At 46.0% G+C, this 21,356-nt stretch overlaps 1 protein-coding gene across 3 annotated transcripts in view; it reads right to left on the bottom strand.

Moving 5' to 3' along the window:
* The window catches only part of LAP3 (leucine aminopeptidase 3), a 143,662-nt gene that overhangs the window by 118,605 nt on the left and 3,701 nt on the right, over window positions 1–21,356 (bottom strand). For 2 of the 3 annotated variants that reach the window (XM_070757391.1, XM_070757393.1), the window contains exons 2-3: window positions 11,965–12,074; window positions 9,511–9,565 (exon numbers count right to left, since the gene is read on the bottom strand). In XM_070757391.1, the coding sequence (XP_070613492.1) occupies window positions 9,511–9,565; window positions 11,965–12,074 (165 nt within the window). Of the gene's footprint in view, window positions 1–9,510; window positions 9,566–11,964; window positions 12,075–12,451; window positions 12,509–21,356 lie in introns of those variants that run through there. The other variant, XM_070757392.1, reaches the window with a different exon arrangement.

The raw sequence follows: 21,356 nt of genomic DNA, 5'->3' as shown, positions 1-21,356 counted from the left end.
CGTGGCCATTGAGGTGCCACCAGTAAAACTTTTGCCCATTCCTCCAGTATTTTGTCCACCACTCTCTGGATAAGGCTCATTGGAGGGAAAGCACGTGGCCAATGAGAGAACAGAGGGTTGACCTTTTCTGCTCCTGGCGCTGGGAAGCGGGTGTAAAATCTCGGGAGCTAGGCGTTGGGGTGGGTCACAAAAAGATCCACCAACGGGGCACCAAATCGACGAACTATCTGTTGAAACAGTTCTGGGTCCAACCGCCATTCTGTTGGATCCAGGGTAGCCCTGCCCAACCAGTCTGCTTTAATATTGCTGGTTCCGGCAATATGCTCCACCGTCAATGATGCTAAGTGGGTTTTGGCCCAGTTGAAAAGTGATGTAGTCTCCAGCATGAGCCTTGTACCCCCTTGATGGTTTAGGTGGGCCCTGGTCGCGACGTTGTCTGTCAGCACCAACACATGTCTGCCCTGTACTAGTGAAGTGAAAGTCTGTAGGGCAGAAAAACTGCCTTGAGCTCAAGGAAGTTGATATTAATCGGGGTTAAATCGTCTGCGGACCAAAGCCCTTGAGCCATTTGGGATCCAATGTGTGCAGCCCAGCCCAACAGGCTGGCATCCATCGTAAGAATAACGTGATCGTGGTTGCGAAAAGAGGACCCTTGAATACTGGGGATGTCCACCACCTTAGCAAGTCTCTGAGCACTCAAGGTAGACGGACCCATCTTTGTGAGTGACTCACCCTGACCCATCTTTGTGAGTGACTCACCCTGTAGAAACAACTGCAGGGTCCGAATATGATGTCGGGCCCACGGCACGATGCCTCTGCATGAAACTAACATTCCAAGTATCTTGGAGAGTAAAGAGAGGGAAACTCATTGTTGATGGTGAAGACTTGAAAGCAATTGGAGGATGTTGGCTTGCCTCTCTGGAGACAGGGACACAGTACCTGAGACCATATCTATAATGTAACTTAGGTGCAACAGTCTGGTTGTGGGAGATAACTGATTCTTTGGCAGGTTGATGGTAAAACCGTGTGTCTCTAATGCCTGCACTGTGAAGGGCAGGTCCTCCTTCGCCCTTGATGGGGACTTGGGCAAAATAATTATGTCGTCCAAGTAGGCCATCAAACGGATGGACTGGGAGCGGAGATTGGCTGTCAGGACATCTAATAGCTTTGTGACTGTCCGAGGGGCTGACGAAAGACCAAACGGCATTGCCCGGGATTGATAGTGCGCTCCTTCTAGGCAAAAGCGAAGGAATCTCCGATTTGCCGGGTAGACCGGGACATGGAGGTAAGTCTCCTTTGTTGGAGGATGTAATCCACCAGGAGGTACTGAAACATTGTAGTTTGCCTCCTATAGGCTGTAGCCTGTCCGAGTCACTTGGGGCGTTTGAAGCCCCTCTGATTGTTGCCTCTGAAGGGGCGTCTCGCTGCTGGTAATCCCTTGATCTGTCCTGAAACGATGCTCAGTCACTTCTGAACGAGGACTGATTATATTGGCCCTGTGAGTACGACCTCGGGGCCTGGCTAGTGCCCAAGGAATGCTCCCAAAGAAATGGCTACTGTTGGGTGAAAGGAGTAGGCCGGCGATCCTGTCGTTTGGAGGCCTTGGGGAGGACCTTTCTTTTGTCCTTATCCTGTATGAGGACCGATTCTAGAGCTTCCCCAAAAAGCTTAGAGCCCTGGAATAGCGATGAGGCCAGGCGCCACTTAGACTTTGAGTCTGCCTGCCAATTTCGCAGCCATAGGAGACGGCGCGACGAAAGAGTAGTCGCCTTACCTCTTGCCAAATATTTTGCTGCGTGTAAGGTGGCATCGGCAGAGAACTCCGCTACGGCCATCAGTTTATTCAGATCTTGGCGCAGGCGACCTTCGTCAGGCCCAAGTCTAGATTGCATTTCTTGCAAACACATTATTGATGCCCTATTGAAGAAGGATGCAGCAGTTGCTGCATGAAAACCCCAACTGGACATCTGATGCGTCTTCCGCAGCAGCGTCTCCGCCCTTCTGTCCTCTGGTTTGAGACTGTCCCCCATCTCTGAAGGGACCAAGGCATTAGATATCAGAGTCACAACTTGTTGGTCAATAGGTGGAAACTGCAGCAGTGTCTTGATCTCTTCGTCGAAAGTATAAAAATTCCTCTTGATGGTAGAGGGACCTTGGGCCACCCCTGGATGCTGCCACGGATGCTTCACACTTTCAAGAAAGATCTCTGAGGATGAAAGATGGTCTGATTTGGGTTGAGGTTCCTTAAACAGAGTAGTCGATGATCTAGCTGTATCAGTAGTATCAGATGGTTTAGTGGAACCTGGCAAGTCCATCACCTGCTTTGCTTTATGGAGCAGAATTCTGAATAATGACGGCTTGAATAGCCCGGCAGCTGATGGTTGCTCAGGAGTTTTCTCATCTTCAGACAAGTCGTACCCCTTGTCGCTGTCATCTAATAGGGCAGGTTCTTATGTCAAGGACCCCAAACCTGAAGGGGGCAGTGCAGACCACAGATTTCTAGGCTGAGGTTAGCGGGGGTGTTGGATGTATTGTTGCACCCCTGCCGCCATCCCCTGAGAATATGTGTTTGTTATCATGTCCTGCAGTGTTGGGACATGTGTTGCCATGCGTCAAGCTGAGCCCGGAGCCCTGCGGCCGTAGGTGTAAACGTAACCGAAGGGATCTGCATGTTCTGCATTGAGGAAGCCAAAAAGGGCATGACACAGCTCGCAGAACCTGGCCCATCCAATCTAAGACCAGGTGATGGCATAACCTGTGGTAGGGACTGCAATTGACATTCTGGAGACCAATCCTTTTCAGTAGCTAACCCTACAGGCGCAATTGTGGACTGAGGGGATGAAGGGCCCAGGGCCTGAGGTAGCTGCAAGACTGACAGTGGTGGCATTGTCAGGGGAGCCATGTGAAGGGCGACTTCTAGCTTTTGTTCCAAGGCCTTTATACGCCTCTCTGCCTCCTTGAGGGATGATGATGAGGCTTGTGAGGCCTTGGCTTTGGATTTGCCCTATCCTTTGATTTGGGGACAGCAGAAGGTGAGGCCGCTTTATCCCCAATGATGGAATGTTCTTCAAACTGATTGGAGGATGGCAATTTCCCTCCTTTCTCCTCCTCTTCTTATTCAAACTCGATATATTCAAACTCGATATTCTATTATATATATAAAAGAAACTTCCATTATATACAATACCATACCACAGAATTCAGAAGTACAGAATCAATGGTCAGAGAACTAATATTCATAGAAGCAAGACATAATATAGAGATACTCACATATATAGATCAGTGAACCTAAGCCACACCCAGGTTCTGGGTCGTCTGGGTCACCAAACAGCCCCCATTGGCTGACCTGTTACCATGTCTATCCAGTGTATGAATATTCATACTCTGATTTTCTTGGAACTGCTGAAACTGGCAGAGTCCTTTCAGCAGTTCCAAGAAAGCTCCACACCCATTTGCACTACTCAGTGACCCTGATGATACAGATAAGCCTCCAGATGGCCTCAACAACTTTTTAAAACAATGCAAATGACCAGCTGTGTACAAGGAATATAAATCCTTCAATTCCCACTATCCAGTCAGAGCTGAAGAAGCTTCTTGGATCAGAAGTGAAATGTCTTCAAAGAAAACAAGAAAGTCCAGTTGCCTCTTGAAAAAGAACATTTGGGATTTCCATCTTATCTCCTACTCTAGATGACCTTCTCAACATTAACTACCATAATCATGGTATAAAGGTATAAAGAGTCTGGAAGTATAGCTGATAGAGAGGTGTATAAAATGAGACAGAAGGAGGCGAAACAGATAATATATGCTGCTAAAGCCTCAAAAGAGGAAGAAATAGCAAAATCTGTAAAGAAGGGGGATAAAACCTTCTTCAGATATATTAGTGATAGGAAGAAGAAAAACTGCAGCATCACAAAGCTTAGTACCGGGAATAATACATGCATTAATGGGAATAAGGAGATCGCTGACTATTTCAATAGCTACTTCTGTTCAGTTTTCTCAAAGGACACCTTACAAAATAATACTATAGAGGGATATAGCATTGCTTCCAGCTGTACGGATTCAGCTCCAGTGATCTTAGAAGCCGATGTCTTAGAAGAACTTGAAAGATTAAAGATAAATAAGGCAATGGGTCCAGATGGCATCCATCCCAGAGTTCTTAAAGAACTCAGATCTGTCATTGCTACCCCCCTGACTGATTTGTTTAACCAATCCCTGTTAACAGGAGATGTTCCTGAGGATTGGAGAATGGCCAGTGTTGTGCCTATCCACAAGAAGGGCAGTAGAGAAGAAGCTGGAAACTACAGGCCAGTTAGCTTGACATCAGTTGTAGTTAAAATGATGGAGACTCTACTCAAAAAGAGGATAAATCAGCATCTAAAAAACAATAACTTATTGGACCCAAATCAGCATGGCTTTACTGAAGGCAAATCGTGTCAGACTAATCTCATTGAGTTCTTTGACTATGTCACAAAGGTGTTGGATCAAGGTGGTGCCGTGGATATTGCCTATCTGGACTTCAGCAAAGCTTTTGATACGGTTCCACATAAAGAGCTGATAGATAAATTAGTGAAGATTGGACTTAATCCCTGGATAGTTCAGTGGATTTCAAGCTGGCTGAAGCATAGACATCAGAGAGTTATTGTTAATGGCGAGTATTCTGAGCAGAGACAGGTTACAAGCGGTGTGCCACAAGGGTCTGTTCTGGGTCCTATTCTTTTTAATATGTTTGTGAGTGACATAGGGGAAGGTTTGGTAGGGAAGGTTTGCCTATTTGCCGATGACTCTAAAGTGTGCAATAGGGTTGATATTCCTGGAGGGGTCTGTAATATGGTAAATGATTTAGCGTTACTAGATAAATGGTCAAAGCAATGGTAACTGCAGTTTAATGTTTCCAAATGTAAAATAATGCACTTGGGGAAAAGGAATCCTAAATCTGAGTATTGCATTGGCAGTTCTGTGTTAGCAAAAACTTCAGAAGAGAAGGATTTAGGGGTAGTGATTTCTGACAGTCTCAAAATGGGTGAGCAGTGTGGTCGGGCAGTAGGAAAGGCAAGTAGGATGCTTGGCTGCATAGCTAGAGGTATAACAAGCAGGAAGAGGGAGATTGTGATTCCCTTATATAGAGCGCTGGTGAGACCACATTTGGAGTACTGTGTTCAGTTCTGGAGACCTCACCTACAAAAAGATATTGACAAAATTGAACGGGTCCAAAGAGGGGCTACAAGAATGGTGGAAGGTCTGAAGTATAAAACGTATCAGGAAAGACTTAATGAACTCAATCTGTATAGTCTGGAAGACAGAAGGAAAAGGGGGGACATGATCGAAACATTTAAATATGTTAAAGGGTTAAATAGGGTTCAGGAGGGAAGTGTTTTTAACAGGAAAGTGAACACAAGAACAAGGGGACACAATCTGAAGTTAGTTGGGGGAAAGATCAAAGGCAACATGAGAAAGTATTATTTTACTGAAAGAGTAGTAGATCCTTGGAACAAACTTCCAGCAGACGTGGTTGGTAAATCCACAGTAACCGAATTTAAACATGCCTGGGATAAACATATATCCATTGTAAGATAAAATACAGGAAATAGTAAAAGGGCAGACTAGATGGACCATGGGGTCTTTTTCTGCCGTCAGTCTTCTATGTTTCTATCATTTGATTCTCTTTGCTTCAACCCTGGATCTGTTGACCTCTTATGAGGTTAAAACAAGCTGTGAGAAGCCAAACTCCACACTGGAAAAACTATGGGATGTACACATTTTTATTCCAGCGCTGTTCTATAAACTCTGCCAATGAGAAAGATAGTTCTGAAGAATCTGTTTCTATCAGAAATAAAAAAGTACTATGGCAATTTTCAGTCCACTGTCATATTTGTGTAATATTGTAATTGGTTAATTCTCTTCCTCAAAATTCAACAGGAAATCCTCAAAGCTCCACTACACTTTTCTTCCAGCAAAAAGAACCAACAATCTTTAAAAATTAAGAGGCACAAGGTTAAATTAGTTAAATTTAGTTAAATTTGATAAATTTAGATATTTTTCTTACTGTATTTTAATAATCAAGTTAATCTATTTTAATTATTACTAATTTAATCTTAATATTATTGGGGGGCTTCTTAATGAATGGATGACTGGGGTGTATGTAATATTGTGCATAGGATGAATGATTGGTGTGAGTGTGATGGTTGGAGTGGGTGGGGTTGTGGTATGCATGAGATGAATGAAAATAGTAAGAATGACAGTTTTGGCCCACCTGACGCTCGGGAGACAGGAGAGGAAGGGGCACCGATCTCTGGGGTGGCAGAGGGTCGGAATATTCCAGTGTTGCTGGGGAGAGGCAGATATGGCGGGGGCCACAGAGTTAGCCGTTCCAGGGGAACGAGGGATTGTTGCTTAATAACGATCCCTTGTTCTGGCTCTGTGAGCCCAATCTTGGGTACTGGTGGTGAGTGTAACTCTGGCCCTGGGCTCAGGTTGCTGCTGCTCAATGCCAGGTCGGTGGTAAATAAAGCTCTCCTCATCCGGGATCTGATCCTGGATGAGGAGGCCGACCTGGCATGTATTACTGAAACCTGGCTGGGCCCCGAGGGAGGTGTTCCTCTCTCTGAAATCTGCCCAGCTGGGTTTCAGATATGGCATCAACCTCGACCCCAGGGAAGGGGGGGAGGAGTGGCTATTATAGCCAGGGAGAGCCTTTGCCTACGTGGACTCATTGCTCCGGAAATTGCGGGTTGCGAGTCTCTCTTGATGAAGTTGGACTTAGGGGTTCAGGTGGGCTTATTTCTCATGTACTTGCCTCCCAGATGCGTGTCAAAAGCCCTGCCTGTGCTACTCGAGGAGGTAGCCGGGTTGGCGGTAGAGTTCCCCGGACTTATTGTCCTGGGGGACTTCAACCTGCCGTCACTCGGCGAAACCTCTGGGTTGGCACAGGAGTTCATGGCCCCCATGACAGCCATGGACCTGACTCAAGTAGTACAGGGTCCGACTCACGAGGGAGGGCACGCACGTGACATGGTATTCCTTTCCGAGCAATTGAGTAATGGTCCGAGACTAAGGGGCTTAGAAGTGTTGCCTTTGTCATGGTCAGACCATTTTCTACTACGGCTTGACTTCCTGGCTCCAATACTTCCCCGCAGGGAGGCGGAACCAATGAAGATGTTCCGCCCCAGACGCCTGATGGACCCAGAGGGCTTTCAGACGGCGCTTGGGGTTATTCCAGAGGCACTCGTCCACAGTTCGGCGGAGTCCTGGAACAGGGCTGCTGCGGAGGCTCTTGACCGGATTGCGCCTTTGCGACCTCTCCGTGGCGCTAGACCCCGTAGAGCCCCATGGTTCAACGAGGAGCTCCGGGAGTTGAAACGCCAAAAGAGACATCTAGAGAAGCGATGGAGGAAGAGTAGGTCTGAATCTGATCGAACACTTGTAAGAGCTTTTATTAAGACTTACAAAGTGGCGCTCAAGGCGGCAAGATGTGCGTACCATGCCGCCTTGACTGCATCAGCGGAATCCTGCCCGGCCGCTCTGTTTAGGGTGACCCGCTCCCTTCTTAACCAGGGGGGAGTTGGGGAGCCCTTGCAGAGTAGTGCCGAGGATTTTAACACGTTTTTCGCTGATAAAGTCGCTCAGATCCGGGCCGACCTCGACTCCAATTGTAAAACAGAGTCGACTGACAATGAGTCAGTCGAGGTGACTGGGGCACGTACTTGTCCACCTGTCTGGGAAGAGTTTGATCTGGTGACACCTGATGAAGTGGACAAGGCCATTGGAGCTGTGAGTTCCGCCACCTGTCTACTGGATCCGTGTCCCTCCTGGTTGGTCTCGGCCAGCAGGGAGGTGACACGGAGCTGGGCCCAGGAGATTACCAACGCTTCCTTGGGGAGGGGAGTTTTTCCAACACACTATAAAGAAGCGCTTGTGCGCCCGCTCCTCAAGAAGCCTTCCCTGGACCCAGCCGTACTTAACAACTACCGTCCAGTCTCCAACCTTCCCTTTATGGGGAAGGTTGTCGAGAAGGTGGTGGCACTCCAGCTCCAGCAGTCCTTGGAAGAAGCCGATTATCTAGGTCCCCAGCAGTCGGGTTTCAGGCCCGGTTACAGCACGGAAACCGCTTTGGTCGCGTTGATGGATGATCTCTGGCGGGCCCAGGACAGGGGTTTATCCTCTGTCCTGGTGCTCCTTGATCTCTCAGCGGCTTTCGATACTATCGACCATGGTATCCTTCTGCACCGGTTGGAGGGGTTGGGTGTGGGAGGCACTGTGCTTCAGTGGTTCTCCTCCTACCTCTCTGGCCGGTCGTAGTCGGTGTTAGTGGGGGGTCAGAGGTCGGCTCCGAGGTCTCTCCCTTGTGGAGTGCCTCAGGGGTCGGTCCTCTCCCCCTTGCTATTTAACATCTACATGAAACCGCTGGGTGAGATCATCCAAGGACATGGGGTGAGGTATCATCAATATGCCGATGATACCCAGCTTTACATCTCCACCCCATGCCCAGTCAACGAAGCGGTGGAAGTGATGTGCCGGTGCCTGGTGGCTGTTGGGACCTGGATGGGTGTCAACAGACTCAAGCTCAACCCGGATAAGATGGAGTGGCTGTGGGTTTTGCCTCCCAAGGACAATTCCATCTGTCCATCCATTACCCTGGGGGGGGGAATTACTGACCCCCTCAGAGAGGGTCCGCAACTTGGGCATCCTCCTCGATCCAAAGCTCACATTAGAAAACCATCTCTCAGCTGTGGCGAGGGGGGCGTTTGCCCAGGTTCGCCTGGTGCACCAGTTGCGGCCCTATCTGGACCGGGACTCATTGCTCACAGTCACTCATGCCCTCATCACCTCGAGGTTCGACTACTGCAATGCTCTCTACATGGGGCTACCTTTGAAAAGTGTTCGGAAACTTCAGATCGTGCAGAATGCAGCTGCGAGAGCAGTCATGGGCTTACCCAGGTATGCCCATGTTTCACCATCACTCCGCAGTCTGCACTGGCTGCCGATCAGTTTCCGGTCACAATTCAAAGTGTTGGTTATGACCTTTAATGCCCTTCATGGCATCGGACCAGAATATCTCCGAGACCGCCTTCTGCCGCACGAATCCCAGCGACCGATTAGGTCCCACAGAGTGGGCCTCCTCCAGGTCCCGTCAACTAAACAATGTCGGTTGGCGGGCCCCAGGGGGAGAGCCTTCTCTGTGGCGGCACCGACTCTCTGGAACCAACTCCCCCCGGAGATCAGAACTGCCCCTACTCTTCCTGCCTTCCGTAAACTCCTCAAAACCCACCTTTGCCGTCAGGCATGGGGAAACTAAACATCTCCCCCTGGGCACGTTTAATTTATACATGGTATGCTTGTGTGTGTGTCTGTTAGTATATGGGTTTTTTTAAATCTTTAAATATTTTAATTAATTGGATTATTTATGATTTGTTTTTCACTTGTTGTGAGCCGCCCCGAGTCTTCGGAGAGGGGCGGCATACAAATCCAAATAATAAATAAATAATAAATAAATAAATATTTACCCCCTACCTGATGCAAACCATGAAAGATGCGGTTCTTTCCTTTCTTCAGAGGTGGTCCAGAACTAGAAGAGGAGACAAAGATGTTTAGTAATCCACAACAAAACAGATGTTGCCCACATTAACAGCAACTGGATCAAAAAATTAGCTTTTCCCAGAATAGGCTTCTGCCTGGTTTTATATTTAAGAGTACCTTCTGTCCATGTACTCAGGTTTTGATTATAATGGTCAATGTTTCCTCTAATCTTTTTTCGGTGTGGGCGGAAAAATATAGTGTCTGAGCGGCAGTCCCCTTGGGACTAGGCGGCATAGATAGATAGATAGATAGATAGATAGATAGATAGATAGATAGATAGATAGATAGACAGACAGACAGACAGACAGACAGACAGACAGACAGACAGACAGGCAAAGAAAAAATCCCTTATTTTTTTTAAAAAGAAATTAATAATTAAAAAAAACAAAATCCATTACTATTAAAACTAAAACAACCAGCAAAACCAAAAACATAACTATCAATAAAAACAGGTGAGGGCTGGGGTTTTTTTTCTCTGTTATTATTTAAGTGCTTTTACCATATGCTTTAAATCAAGAGTCATTTCTCTCTCTGTTTCTCTCTCTTTCCTGTCATTCTCTGCCTCAATCATTTTCTCATTTCTCTTTTTTCTCCCCTTTTTTCTATCATTACTCTCTCTCTCTCTCTTCCTTCCACTCTTCTCTCTCTCTCTTGCTTTCTTTGTCTCTCTCTCTTGCTTTCTTCCTCTCTCTCACTCTCTTCCTTCCTCTCTCATCTCTCTCTCTTTCTCTCTCTCTCTTGGTTTCTTTCTCTCTCTCCCCCTATTGCTCTCTCTCTCTTTTTCTCACTTTCTCTCTCTTGTTTTCTTTCTCTCTCTCTCACTCTTTCTCTTTCTTGTTCTCTCTCTCTCTTGCTATCTCTCTTTCTCTCCCCCCTCTTTCTCTCTCCCTCTTTCTCACTTTCTCTCTATCTTGCTCTGTCTGTTGCTCTCACTCTCTCTCGTTCTCTCTCCGTTCTTCTCACAGCGGAGACCGGGGAAGGTGATTTTCAATGTCGGGCACGTGGGCGTGCGTGCTCCCCATCCCCCTGCCAGCCTGCCCAGAACATTCAAAATAAGAAAAACCTTTGCCGGCCTCCGCTGTGAGAACACCTGCCCCGCCTCTCCTGCAGCCCCCTCGCTGACAACCCAGGACGAAAGCGCTCTCGGCGAAGGGACTGCGAGAGGGGCAGGGCGGGCGTTCCCGCCGCGAGAGGACCCGCGCCCCAAGGCGGGAAGCGGAGGAGAAAGAGAGGCGGATTGGGTGGGCAGGCGAGGGGCAGCGGCGAGAAGCCAGGGGCGCGAGGGGGCCGGAGGCGCTGGGGGGGCCGCGGCTCCTTGTGGGCCCTTGGAAAAGGGTGCACGGGGTGTGCGCGCAGCTTAGAGGGTACAGTGATAGTGGTAGGTAAATATACTAAATAAATCAACCTATGAATGGCAGGATTCTTATTTTATACTGAGAGAGAACTCTTCTCTCTAGAATAGCAGATGATGAGATAAAGCCTTTAGATCCGTGTCTCTCAACCTAGGCAAGATGTGTGGACTTCAACTCACAAAATTTCAATTCTGGGAATTGGACTTCAATTCTGGAAATACATTTTAAAGCTGTCAGGATTGAGAAGTACCACTTTAAATCAAGTGGTTTTCTCAGGCTTACAAGAGGTTTGAACTAATCAATCCTACCACTGTATCCGCCAATGCATTTACATCAATAATGGCTTTCTAACTTAGTCTATCTAAGTTCTAGTTTTAAAACCCTCATTCACATAGATATGGTCCTTTGACTTAATAAAAACCAACATCCAATATGACCAAGACATTACTATAATTTAGTAAATTGCTAATCACCGGGTTCTAGTTGGCAAACTATTAAAACTATGCATACTTTGGATTTTCTTCCAAAAGTTGCAACAGAGGGCCATGCATATAAAACATTAGTGTTTTAAAACAGCCATGTCTTTTCCTGAAACTTCATGGAAGGTATAAAAGTGCATACATTCTCCTGGGAAAAGAGCTACTTGATTTATATGAATGTTTCAGGTTCATACAGGAACCTGTATGCTAATCTTTTGTGAATCATTCTAGGTGTTGCAAGCAGGGACTTTTGATTATGACTGTTAGGCCACCTCACTTTTCTAGTTACCTGCTCCTTTCTTGAAATTGAGAACAACTGACATAATGGGCTTTTTGGAAAGCCCAAAAAAGGGAGGGGGGGTGCATGCAAAGAGAGAGATTGAATCAACATAATTTGAATGGCAAAAAGGAAAAAGATGAATGTGGGAAAGGAGAAAGGGGAAAACAAACCTGCAACAACTTCTGCAGCTACTTGCAAAACATCTTTAAAATCAAATGGTTTTCCTGTCATTTTGCAACAGTTTAATAAAGAGAAGGAAATGCAACCAGTTACTTACAGGGCCAGTAACTCCTTTAGCTTCCCATTGACTTGTTTGTCAAAAGCCTCTCCTGCATCAGACAACTGAGAAGGTTCATCATCACTGGCAAAGGCTCCAAGAATGAGGCCCTACAGAAAATGGAGGTTTAGTTAGGTAATATCAATAAAACTATGGCAGATCCATTCCACAGGATCAAGATTGGAGGGCAAAACATTTCCAGCACAGACTCATAGGTTTTATATATGTATCATTTTGATGGAGCAACAAACCAGGGTCATTTTGAGATATATTAACTTTTAATTAATAGATTAATTTCACCCAACTTTATCATTTTCTTAAACATGCTCATGGCAGGCCAGTCTTTTGAAAGAAAAAACTATGCAGTGAACGATCCTACATAAATTGGGAAATAAACAAAATCCCTATTTAGACCATATAACTGCTGCAAATTCCTAATCCCAGTCCTTGACGGCTTCCTCTAGCCCCAAGATCTGAACTCACCCACCTTTCCAGCAAGAGGACTACTGCTTTGTTGATGAGGCATTGTCTGCAGAATTACTGCTTCTGGCACTTTGAGCTCACTACCGGGGAAGATTTTATAGCAGAGACGGTATCTTGGTCCCGCCTCCAAGGCTTAACTCTGTCCAATGTGGAAATGGAAGGAACAGCAGGGCATGAGTTACTGCAAGCTCTCAAGGTGTTCAGCACTGCCTTCCCAGGAGATTTCATTTTGTCTATCTCAATTTGCCTTGGGGGGAAATCTGAGGAACAAGCTTGAAGCAGGACTGAGCGCCTGACCTGTGCTAAAACCAAATGAAATGCCCATGTTCTACTCCAGTGTTTCTCAATATTAGCAACTTTAAAATGTATGGACTTTAATTCCCAGAATTTCCCAGCCAGCCTAGTTCACATATCTTAAAATTGCCAAGGTTAGGAAACACTGGTCTACTCATTTTAAAGGCTTCCAGATGCTAAATGAAGGCACTTGCCCCTTCAGGTGGTTTAAAGGGTTTTTTAAAAAGGGGGTGGTGGTCACGATGTATTCTTAGTCTTTTTTAATATTTTGTCACATATGCCCAATTTTTTCCCTATCTTTCTCTATAGAAAATATTTTTTTAATAAAAAGTGGCTGAAAACCAGAGTTCCCCATAATTTAAGAATTAAGAAATCTGATCTCTTAAGATTTAGAGCAAGGCTGTTCTGAATCAAACCATGTTTTAAGTGTAGGCAGACTCAAACCAAAGCTGTGGTTAAGGCTGGGAAAACTGCTGCTGCCAGTCATTGAGGACTATATTAATCTTAGTCCTTATATCAATATCAAGCTTAGTCCTCTGAAATCGCGCTTGCTCCCACAATCACAAACCAGAGCCGCAGAGTTGCATGCAATTAGCCTTTCCGGTAGGAGCCCACCACTGAATACAATACAGACACAAATATCACAACACATTCATATCGGTGTCTTAGAACTTTAAAAGAGCTAATTTTGACAAACCCCCAAAAAGCTTGGGAAGGATCCCATTGATTAAAATCTTAAAAGGGGAAGCCAACTCAAGAAGATTGGGAAATTCTGAAAAATGATTATAAAAGCCCTGTCCAGTTAAATACTGCTGAAAAAGAAAAACAAGAAATTCAAGAAGAAACCACTATGGTTGGACAAAGACTTCTTAGATAAACTGAAAGAAAAAAGGATAAGTACAAAAAATGGAAAGAGAGACACATAAGTAAGGCAGAATACCAGCAAATAGCTCAAACCTGCAAAGACAAAGTTAGGAAAGCTAAGGTTCAGAACAAAGCAAGACTTTCAGCAAATATAAAAAAAAAGATATTTTAAAAGTTTCTTTCAACACATAAAAAAAAGGACACAATTCAAAGAAACAATTGGTCCACTAATTTGAGATTATGGAAAGGAAGTAAAGACCAGTAGAAAGAAAACAAAACTGTTTATTCTTTGCATCTTTACACACAAAGATAATACAAACCAACTTACCAAAACCAGAACTGTAAAATATGGAATAGGAATGCATATTAAAATAAGCAAAAAATAAACTAAGAAAATATCTCAACTGTAGACAAACTGTAGACATCAATGACCTTTGCGATTACATCACAAGCAACTGTGTCCTCTTCGCCAACGATGTAAAACTCTTCAACACCACCGATAACACAACTACTCTCCAAAAAGACCTGAACTCTATTTCTCAGTGGTCTAACACCTGGCAACTCCAAATCTCAACTAGCAAATGCTCTGTCCTACACATTTGGAAAAAGAATCTGAACTCCAAATACGAACTGAATAATCAAATTATCACAGATAAACCCCACTCGGTTAAAGACCTCGGTATACTAATAACAAAAGATTTAAGTGCCAAAGCCCACTGCAACAACATAGTCAAGAAGGCTTCAAGAGTTGTAAACCTAATCCTATATAGCTTCTTCTCTGGCAATCTCACACTACTTACCAGAGTTTACAAAACTTTCCCCAGACCCATCCTCGAATATAGCTCATCTGTTTGGAATGCATATCGCATCTCAGACATTAACATCCTTGAAAATGTCCAAAGATACTTCACCAGAAGAGCCCTTCACTCCTCCACTGGAAACAGAATACCCTACAAGACTAGACTTTCAATCCTGGGCCTAGAAAGCATAGAACTAAGACGCCTTAAACAAGATCTAAGTATTGCCCACAACAGTACAGTATTTCCCAACCTTGGCAACTTGAAGACATCCGGACTTCAACTCCCAGAATTCTGGGAGTTGAAGTCCAAATGTCTTCAAGTTGCCAAGGTTGGGAAACACTAGCCCACAAGATCATATGCTGGAACATCCTGCCTGTCGGCGACTACTTCAGCTTCAACCACAACAACACAAGAGCACACAACAGATTTAAACTTAATATTCACTGCTCCAAACTTGACTGTAAAAAATATGACTTCAGTAACCGAGTTGTCGAAGCGTGGAACTCATTACCGGACTCCATAGGGTCATCCCCAAACCCCCAACACTTTACCCTTAGATTATCCACGATTGACCTATCCAGATTCCTAAGAGGTCACTAAGGGGCGAGTACAAGTGCACTAGAGTGCCTTCCGTCACTTGTCCTATTGCTCTCCTATATCTTCTATACCAGTGATGGGCAACCTTTTGAGCTTGGTGTGTCAAAATTCGTGAAAAAACTGAGCATAACTCGGGTGGTGTGTCACCTTGAGAAAAAAACTGGGCGGCATAGAAGTATATATATATAGGTAGGTAGGTAGGTAGGTAGACAGATAAACAAACAAAATATAAATATAAATATAAATAAATAATAAATCCCTTCTTTTTTATTAAAAGAAATTAATAATAAAACCAAACCAAACTCTATTACTATTAAAACTAAAACAACCAGCAAATTCAAAAACATAACTATTAATAAAAACAGGTGAGGGTTGGGGTTTTTTTTCTCTGTTATTATTTAAGTGCTTTTACCATATGCTTTAAATCAAGAGTCACTTCTCTCTCTCTTTCTCTCTCTTTCCTGTCATTCTCTGCCTCAATCATTTTCTCATTTCTCTTTTTTCCTCCCCTTTATTCTATCATTTCTCTCTCTCTCTCTCTCTTCCTATCTTCTCTCTCACACTCTTTCTCTCTCTCCCTTCCTTTCTTTCCTTCTCTCTTCCTTCCACTTTTTTCTCTTTCTCTCTCTCTCTCTCCCTTCCTTTCTTTCTCTTCCTTCCACTTTTTTCTTTCTCTCTCTCCCTTCCTTTCTTTCTCTTCCTTCCACTTTTTTCTCCTCTCTCTTTTCCTTCCTTCCCCTCTTCCCCTCCCTCTCTTTCTCCCTCTCTCCCTTTATATTTATCTCTTCCTTCCTTCCTCTCTCCCTCTCGTTCACTTTTCTCTCTTCCTCCCTTTCTCTCTCCCTCTCGTTCACTTTTCTCTCTTTGGCGAACCCCCAAACTGTTCAGATTCAAGAAAAAGCTTATCAAGGGGGGTGGGGGGTTGTAAAAATCTAGTTATGAGCCGCCAAAGGAGGAAGCAAATGGCGCGATGTCCACACAGGGTTTTTTTCAGACTCTCTTTTTTGCGAGCCCGGCATGATTTTTTTTAAATTACAAATTAATAACCCAGTAAGGGTTTACCTTAGCACCGTCTCCTGTAACACCGTTCTGGAAGGCGAGCAGGGAGTAGAGGGGCGAGGGCGAGGGGTGCAGACCCTGAAATAGGCCTGCAACCCCTCCCCTCGCTCCCAGCGGCCCCTGTGAGCCAACCACCGTTCGTGGTGGGCTCCGACGCTTGGCACCGCGCCAATCAGCTGGGAGGCGGTGCCCCCCCCCCCCAGCTGAAACTGACGTCTGGCCGGGGCGATTCTTCCCCCGGCCGGACAGGCATGCTTGTGCTGCCAAAGGCAGCGTGTGGGTGGTCCCAGCTGGGAGGCGGTGTTCTCGCCCCTCCCAGCCATCGCAAATATCGGCCGAGCTAAAATCGCCCGGCCTCTTAATTAAGGGGAGAGGAAAAATAATAATAATAATTGCGGTTGCAATTGCACTCCCTAAAGCTCCCTGTTTCTCCGGCAGCCGCGTGTCACCGAAAATGGCTACGCGTGTCAGTGCTGACACGCGTGTCATAGGTTCGCCATCACTGTTCTGATACCTTTCTTCTATTCCTATATCTCTTCTTCTATTCTTTCATTGATATGTTCATTGATATGTTCCTATATCTTCTCTTCTATTCTTTCTTAGATATATTTTACTATGTATATACCCACTAAAACCCTCATTGTGTATTGGACAAAATCAATCAATAAAAATAAATAAAATAAAAATAAATTCAAATCACTGGGTCCAGATGTATTACGCATCCCAGAGTTCTGAGATAACTGGCAGACATGATCTCTTAACCATTGATCCATAACTTTTAAAGTTCTTGGAGTACCAAGGAACTAACTGAGGACTGGAAAAGAGCTGATGTGGTTCCTATCTTCAGAAAAGGGGGAAAAAACAAATCCAGGAAACCCTAAATCATCATCTTCAATTGGACTTTCAGCTCTTCTTTTACTGATCTTTCTCTTTTGTTTTATTTGATGTCCTGATTGTTGTATCGGTTGTTACCTTTTTCTGAATGTGCCTATTGGAAATTTGGAAGGGAGCCTGTTTTTGGCAAATTTTATCAAGATTTTTCAAATATCAGGCAGCCTCCCTGATCAGAAAAAGCATTTGCTTGCATTTATTGTGTTTACAGTAATCATTTAGATAGTTTTACTGCGAGGAATGTTGAAGATTTATGCTGTTGCAGTATTAGTCTCTTTTCACAGATATTTTAATTTTATTTATTATTTATTTATTTTATTTATTGGATTTGTATGCCACCCCTCTCCCTAGACTCAGGGCGGCTAACAGCAGTGGTAAAAACAACATTCGACAATCCAATACTAAAACAGCTAAAAATCCTTATTCTAAAAACCAATCATACATACAAACATACCATACATAAATTGTAGAAGCCTAGGGGGAAAGAATACCTCAGTTCCCCCATGCCTGACAGCAGAGGTGGGTTTTAAGGAGCTTACGAAAGGCAAGGGTGGGGGCTATTCTAATCTCTGGGGGGAGTTGGTTCCAGAGGGCTGGGGTCGCCACAGAGAAGGCTCTTCCCCTGGGTCCCACCAAGCAACATTGTTTAGTTGACGAGACCCGGAGAAGGCCCACTCTGTGGGACCTAACTGGTCGCTGGGATTCGTGCGGCAGAAGGCGGTCCCGGAGATAATCTGGTCCGGTGCCATGAAGGACTTTATAGGTCGTAAGCAACACTTGAATTGTGACCGGAAACTGATCGGCAACCAATGCAGACTGCGGAGTGTTGGTGTAACATGGGCATATTTAGGGAAGCCCAAGATTGCTCTCGCAGCTGCATTCTGCACGATCTGAAGTTTCCGAACACTTTTCAAAGGTAGCCCCATGTAGAGAGCATTACAGTAGTCGTGCCTCGAGGTGATGAGGGCATGAGTGACTGTGAGCAGTGACTCCCGATCGAGATAGGGCCGCAACTGGTGCACCAGGCGAACCTGGGCAAACGCCCCCCTCGCCACAGCTGAAAGATATTTGGATCAAGGAGGATGCCCAAGTTGCGGACCCTCTCTGAGGGGGTTAATAATTCCCCCCCAGGGTAATGGATGGACAGATGGAATTGTCCTTGGGAGGCAAAACCCACATGGCCTCAAAGATATAATTTAAATGGCTTTTTAAAATATAAAATGTTGCAATCTTATTTTCTTTCCGTTCGTTTTGCCTTGTTTACTTAAATCTTATTTAAATTCTCCAAGATTTTTTCTTTGGCCAGTCTGCATTTGATCTATTGACTAAATAAAAACAACTGGGAGATCTCATTGCAGCAGGATTGAATAGAATAGAATTTTATTGGCCAAGTGTGATTGGAAACACAAAGAATTTGGCTTGGTGCATATGCTCTCATGTGTCTATTGTGCGCTCCCCATCCCCCTGCGAGCCCGCCTGGGGGGGCAGGGAGGCTCGGCACCGGCACATCTGCAGCAGGCAGGGGCTGCCACAGCTCCCTTTCCTTCTCCCACCACCTATCTCTAATTGGAAGCACAGGCGGCGGCAAGAAGGAAAGGGAGCCGTGGCTGCCCCCGCCCGCTGCAGATGGGCCGGTGCCGAGCCTCTCGGTTGTGCCTCCCCCTTTCACCGGCCTCGGCACTTCCGTCGCTCTCCACCCCCAACTCCAATGCCTGGCTCTGTTGCACAGTGGATTGTTTTTTACAGTGAGTGGTCGGGAGATTCGGGAGCTTATTGTGTATATGTAATATCTGGTGTGCTGCTGCGGACCGGATAGATGGCCTCAGCGGGCCGCATCTGTCCTGCGGGCCGTAGTTTGGGGACCACTGGCTTAGACCATTGATTTATTATCAAGCTCTATTGAATAAAAACATGGTCAGTGCCTATATCATTAACAACCTGGAAAAGGTTTTTTGTAGTTGTGCTTAATTCCTTCAGGTCTTTCTGGATTCCAGTTCGTTGTGAGAAAACATATAAAGATGGCATCGCATCAAAGGAGGCTGCAAAACCTGATTCTGAACTTCTCCCTGAATCCTCAAAATACTCAGAAGGACAGGAATCAGGCTCCTTGGAAAAATCCACCAAAATGACTTGGGGAAAAGTGCTATATAAAAGTGGGGGAAAGTGCTATCTAATCAATCCTAACAGCTGTTGGAAGACTTGGAAGAAAATTCTGAAGAACTTTTTATAAGCTGCTTGTTTAAATGCTGATTCTTTTTATATTTTGTATCCTAATTTTGATGTATATTTTGTCTAGTTATTGCTATCTCTAAGCAAGGATTGTGAAACACAAACACCTTTTATCACAAATGTTAAGAATATATCTATGATGTTAAACTATATTGAATGTTAGATTTGTATGCATATCCCCACACACATTCTATCCCTATTATGTTACCTTTACTCTTATCAACCACATGACTAGAAAAAACACCTTTTTAAAATGTACAGTGGTACCTCGTCTTACGAACTTAATTCGTTCCGTGAAGAGGTTCGTAAGAAGAAAAGTTCGTAAGATGAAACAATGTTTCACATAGGAATCAATGTAAAAGCGAATAATGCGTGCAAGACTATCCGAAAACTCACTCCTTTTGCCTTATTACCGCCAGCATTCTGATCCTTGTTTGGGGGGGGCGGAGGCGGTGGGGAGAGAGACAGTGGAGGTTGCCCGGAGGGAGCCTCATGGGTGGGTTGACATGGGCGGGAAGCTGGAGCTTCTACCCTCCTTGAAAGTTTTTGGGGGCGGCGGCAGGCAGAGGGAAATCCGTCCCCAACTCCCCCAGCCTCTGCGGCGCCGCCTGGCTGTCATCTTGTACGGAAGCGAGAAGAGGAGGAGCTGAGTGCCAGTAGCGGTGGAGGAAGGCGAACGCCAGGGAGCTGTCAGCCGATCGGGAGGCTGGGAGGGAGGCGGGAGACGAGAGGAGAAGGAGGAAGAGGAGGAGGAGAGAGGGAGGTTGGGAAGAGGCGCGGTCGTCCCGGCCAAGGGGGAGGAGAAAGGTGGGGAGAAAGTCCTGACGCTGTGCTTCCCTGTCTTTGCAGCCAGCAGGTGAGCAAGTGAGCAAGCGGGGTTTAAAGCAGCGAAGCTCCCCACTGCCGCTTTTGCCTGGTCCTCCACAGGGTCGTGGTGGAAGAGCTGCAGTGGAACAAGCAAGAGGAAGCGATCAGGTGGCGGCTCCTAAGCAGACTCCAGGTTCAGGCGCGGCTCTTCCCCCCCCCCCTGCAGAGGACCGGGCAAAAACGGCAGCGGGGGGCTTTGCTGCTTGTCTTGGGAGAGTGTCACCCAGAGAGCTTGATCTTGACCAGCAAATGTGAACCACCCCAGCTACAGGGGGTGGATAAAAAAATGGAAACACTTGACTTTTTGGCATCACAATGTTTGAACATGTTCAAATCAATCAAAACTTGACATATTTTAATGTTTTTTTTGTAATTCTGTTATTTGATATGTTTTTTTAAACTACCTTTTTTTTTTACAGAAATTTAAGGAAATTGGTTATAACCTTCTAGAAATGGCAGACCTCTCAGATTTTCAAAGAGGCCAAATTGTTGGTGCTCGAATGGCAGGCACTAGGGTAACAGAAAGTGTCCGAATGTTTGGCGTTTCAAGAGGTAATGTCTCAAAAGTAATGACTGCTTTTGAAAGAGAAGGGAAAACGTCCTCAGCCAAGCACAGGTCTGGCCGAAAGTCGAAGTTGTCTGAGAGAGACCATCGGACTCCACCGTTCCCCGAAAGCTGCGCACGTGTGCTCACGCGCACCCCAAAATACACCCCCGCGCAGCCTTTTTCACGGCCGCGCACTCCCCATCCCCATGCCAGCCCGCGGGGGCGGGGAGGCACCGGCAGCAGAAGGGAAGGGAGCCGCGGCCGCCCCTGCCTCCCCACAGTTCCTCCGGCCCCTCGGCCTTTCGGCACTGCCCCCCGCCCACCCCCTCTGCTCCTCCGCCGCCTCCTGCCTTTCGGCGCGGCTCCTCCCGCACCCGGAACACACACCCTGTCCATCTCACCTTTGCCGAGAGCACTTTCATCCCGGGCTCTCGGCAAGGGGATTGCAGGAGAGGCGGAGCAGGCATTCTCTCAGTGGAGGCCGGCGAAGGTGATATTCAATGTCGGGGGCGCGCGAGCGGTTGCGCGTGCTCCCTATCCCCCGCTAGCCCGCTCGGAATATTCAAAATAAGAAAAGCCTTCGCCGGTGAAGGCTTTTCTTATTTTGAATGTTCCGGGGGGCTAGCAGGGGGATTTGGAGCGCGCGCAAACGCCCGCGCCCCCCCCGACATTGAATATCACCTTCGCCGACCTCCGCTGAGAAGAACGGAGAGAGAATGAGAGACAGTGAGAGCAACAGACAGCAAGATAGAAAGTGAGAA

The sequence above is a fragment of the Erythrolamprus reginae genome, chromosome 7, assembly GCF_031021105.1.
Source record: "Erythrolamprus reginae isolate rEryReg1 chromosome 7, rEryReg1.hap1, whole genome shotgun sequence".
NCBI lineage: Eukaryota > Metazoa > Chordata > Lepidosauria > Squamata > Dipsadidae > Erythrolamprus > Erythrolamprus reginae.
Note: the sequence above shows the minus strand (reverse complement) of the source record. Positions and strands in the feature narration are given on the sequence as shown.